Here is a 3,300-nt window from a genome sequence, read left to right on the forward strand (position 1 = left end):
TCATATAAAATAAACCACAAAGGAAGGGGAACCATTGCATCCACTTTGGTCCTCACATATTAAGACTGTTCTTTGAACCATCACAGCTAATGCCTGTTTTAATTTTGGGTTGTTCAACACCAGGATGACAGCCTGAGCTGGAGAGTATATTGTCATCACTGTTAAAATAAATAATGTTCCATTATATCCTATATCTACAGTCATAGACAAAGTCTGTACAACAAAAAATGAAATAAAAAGTAATAGCAGAGAGAGCACTGTTCGAGTTGCCTGGATATGAGCTTTTGCCTGAAAACTCCTGAGATGGGAATCTTTACTTGTTATTTGGCAGACATGCTCACAGAGTGAAGCAACAACTAGAATGGAGCATAGTAAAACCACAAGGAAAGGACAACCGGATCCAAAAGCTGAAAACATCAGATCAAATTTTTTGAAACTTCCTTTCAGTGACTTTCTCTGGTTCACCGTTGTAGTATTGGCTGATGTAGTATTGCCTGCAGGGCTTTCTTGAGCTGGTATATGCATGGTACTTAATGTCACAATTAAAGCAAACAAAGAGATGATCAAAGATCCCACAAGAAGCCGGGGTATCAGCCATGATATCCTCAATTTGCACCAAAGGAAGAAAGCATGGGAACTGTTCACGATCTTAATGCAGTAGAAGAAACACAGCAAGGCAGTGAGCCAATATCTGACTATAATAGAAAAGAAAAAAAAGGAGTACCATATTTCGAAATTGAAGGAACTGAAATCAGATGCAGGTGAGAAATCAAAGTGGAGCAGACCAAGGACAATTGTTGCCCACAAATTGGACAGACCCAGGCTTAAAAAAAGCTGTTCACTGGATGCAAGGCTCCTGCATTTAGTCAATTGACTGATCATCACAAAAACAATAAAGCCATTAAAGATGAGCCCGCTGATGACCAAGACAACTCCAATGGCCAAAAAAATGATGTACTCGGGAGAAGACATATCTCCTGAACCCCTGGATTTTGCACAGGAAGGTCTGCAGGATTTTATTTATACATCCAAGATTACTGGGCAGAGGTAGAAAATGCTAGTAGCAGACCTGCATTGCCCATTTTAATGAACTGGGAATTATGTTAAAAAAACAATTCATCAAACTATACAAATTAATGAGTTTCTCAGGTTGCCTATTTCCTTAGTGCTTTTGTTTGTTGCAGACTACACAAAACAACTTCTCTTATTGCTTCCTTTTTGCATCTGTTCTGTCGCGCACTGGGCCTGTAACAACTGCCTTTTCTATAGGACGTATACTTTAAGCCCAGCGGGAAGCCAGGGCGCCTCAAAGAGAGGTTCTCAGGGATTTTTCTGAAGTAATAGTCTTTAGAGTCTTTAATGATACAACAAAGTCTTTATTATGGAACAAACAACAAATCTTCAATGGTTCAAACAACACTTCAAGGCTTTTTTAGTCTAGTCCTCAATGGACTGGTACCTGACTTTAATTAACTGTACTTTCTCTGTAGGAAAAAAACCCTATTTAACCTCTCCCAGGCTGTTTACTATCTATGCCGCATCGGTGTGGGTCCTACTACCGATTCCAAATGTGTCTGGGGTATCGAGTAGACCTACCAGCTGAGGCTTGTAGATATTTCAGATGAAGTTCGGTGGAGCTGTAGTGCTGTCCTCCCTCAGAGAATTCTTTGAAAACCTCAGGGTTGTTTCCCCTCTGATTGCTGTGAGGCTGTGAGCTCTCAGCCAGAGCCTTGGGACCTTTTCCCTGGAATTTCTGTTTCTGTTTCTCCGGATGTTCTTGAGAAAATAAGCTTTTCTACGGGACAAACTGGTCTACGTCCTATAGTTTAGCTTCCTTATGTGAGACTGCCCAAAAAATGGCTCTTTCCCCTCCCAGAGCCCTGAACAAGGGGCGGAACCAAAGCTTAATTATGATGGACAGGAGGCCTGTCCTATGACTGCAAACAGATAACAGAAAGAAAATAAAGTTGGAGCTCCTGGTACAGCCGTACCAGCTCAGCATCACTGAAGGAATTTTTGAGCAGGCCTTGTCAGGACAGTCCAACTTTTCTGTCTGTCTTGTCCCAGGTACCTCACTCGACTGTCCCTATCTTGGCCCTTTTCTGAACTTTTAATGTTCAGCTTTCAGAACTTTATTGGCTTTGAACAGGATACCAGGGCAGCTAAAAAAGTCAATATACTTTTAGACTATATCAATAGAATTATAGCATCTTGCTCAAGGGAAGGAATAGGGGCAATCTACCCTGTTTTGGTCAGATCTCACTTGGAATAATGAGGTCTAGGCACCGCCACTGTGTCTGGTTCTGGCCACCACCATTCAATAAGAATATTGAGAACCTGGAATGTGTCCAAAAAGGTGACCAAAATGGTTAAAAGGGTCTGAAAGTTAAATCCTATGAGGAATGATTTAGGGAAGTGATTGGAGAAGAGAAAGATAAGAGGGACCACGATAGCCATGTTTAAATACTTGAAATGATGTCTTTTGGGGGGCATCATTTCTGCTCCTCCAGAAAGTAAGACACAAAGCAATGGATTCAAACTATCGAAAAGGAAATTCCACCTAAACACTGGGAAGAGTATATCACAGTAAGAGCTTTTTGATAGTGGAATATGCTCCCTTGGAGTGTGGTGGAGGTTTTTTCAACAGAGTCTGGATGGCCTTCTGTCAGGAGTGCTTTGATTGTGTGTTTCTGCATGGCAGGAATTTGGACTGGGTGACCCTTAGCTTTTTTCCACTTCTAGAATAAGAATGATGTCAACTATGGCCTATATGCAGTTTTTCAGAGTTGGCCATTTTGACCCTTGAATTCCCTCCACAATGTTTCAAGGTACCCCTCCAAAATAACTCTACTGGTGGGAGAAAACATTCGTTTGTCAGTAAAAGTAAGACAATGCTTAAAATATTGTTTTGTGAGCAGTACTCTATAATGATGTGGGAGGGCTGAGCTCAATATCTCTAAATTGACATTGAGGGATTAAATGCCTCTTTTGGTCCCTGCTGCAACACAGGGAAGTCCTCCTCAGAGGAAACCAGCATGGCCCTCTAACCCCCACAGTGTGTCCACTTCTATCTTTCACTCTAGAGTGCCCTGGCAGGTGACTTGGCTGTCCCTTCGCTCCATGTCTTTTGTTGTTGTGAACTATAAACTGACTTAAACATATGGCGATCCTATGAATGTGGAACTTGGCTGCTAAAGGCCAGGTCATATGGCCTTTAGCAGCCCTGCTCAGGTTTCAGGACCATGATTTCCTATTCTTCTGGGATGCAGACTTCCTCTTTTCCTCCTGCTTTGTACGTTA

The 3,300-nt window shown here is 41.9% G+C and overlaps 1 protein-coding gene across 1 annotated transcript; it reads right to left on the reverse strand.

Annotated features, from left to right (window-relative positions):
- LOC137096178 (taste receptor type 2 member 4-like) lies at window positions 1-972 on the reverse strand. The gene has a single exon (XM_067464790.1). The coding sequence runs from the start codon at window positions 970-972 to the stop codon at window positions 1-3; it is 972 nt and encodes a 323-aa protein (XP_067320891.1).
- Window positions 973-3,300: the final 2,328 nt, after the last annotated feature.

Source organism: Anolis sagrei, chromosome 2 (assembly GCF_037176765.1).
Source record: "Anolis sagrei isolate rAnoSag1 chromosome 2, rAnoSag1.mat, whole genome shotgun sequence".
NCBI classification, from domain to species: domain Eukaryota; kingdom Metazoa; phylum Chordata; class Lepidosauria; order Squamata; family Dactyloidae; genus Anolis; species Anolis sagrei.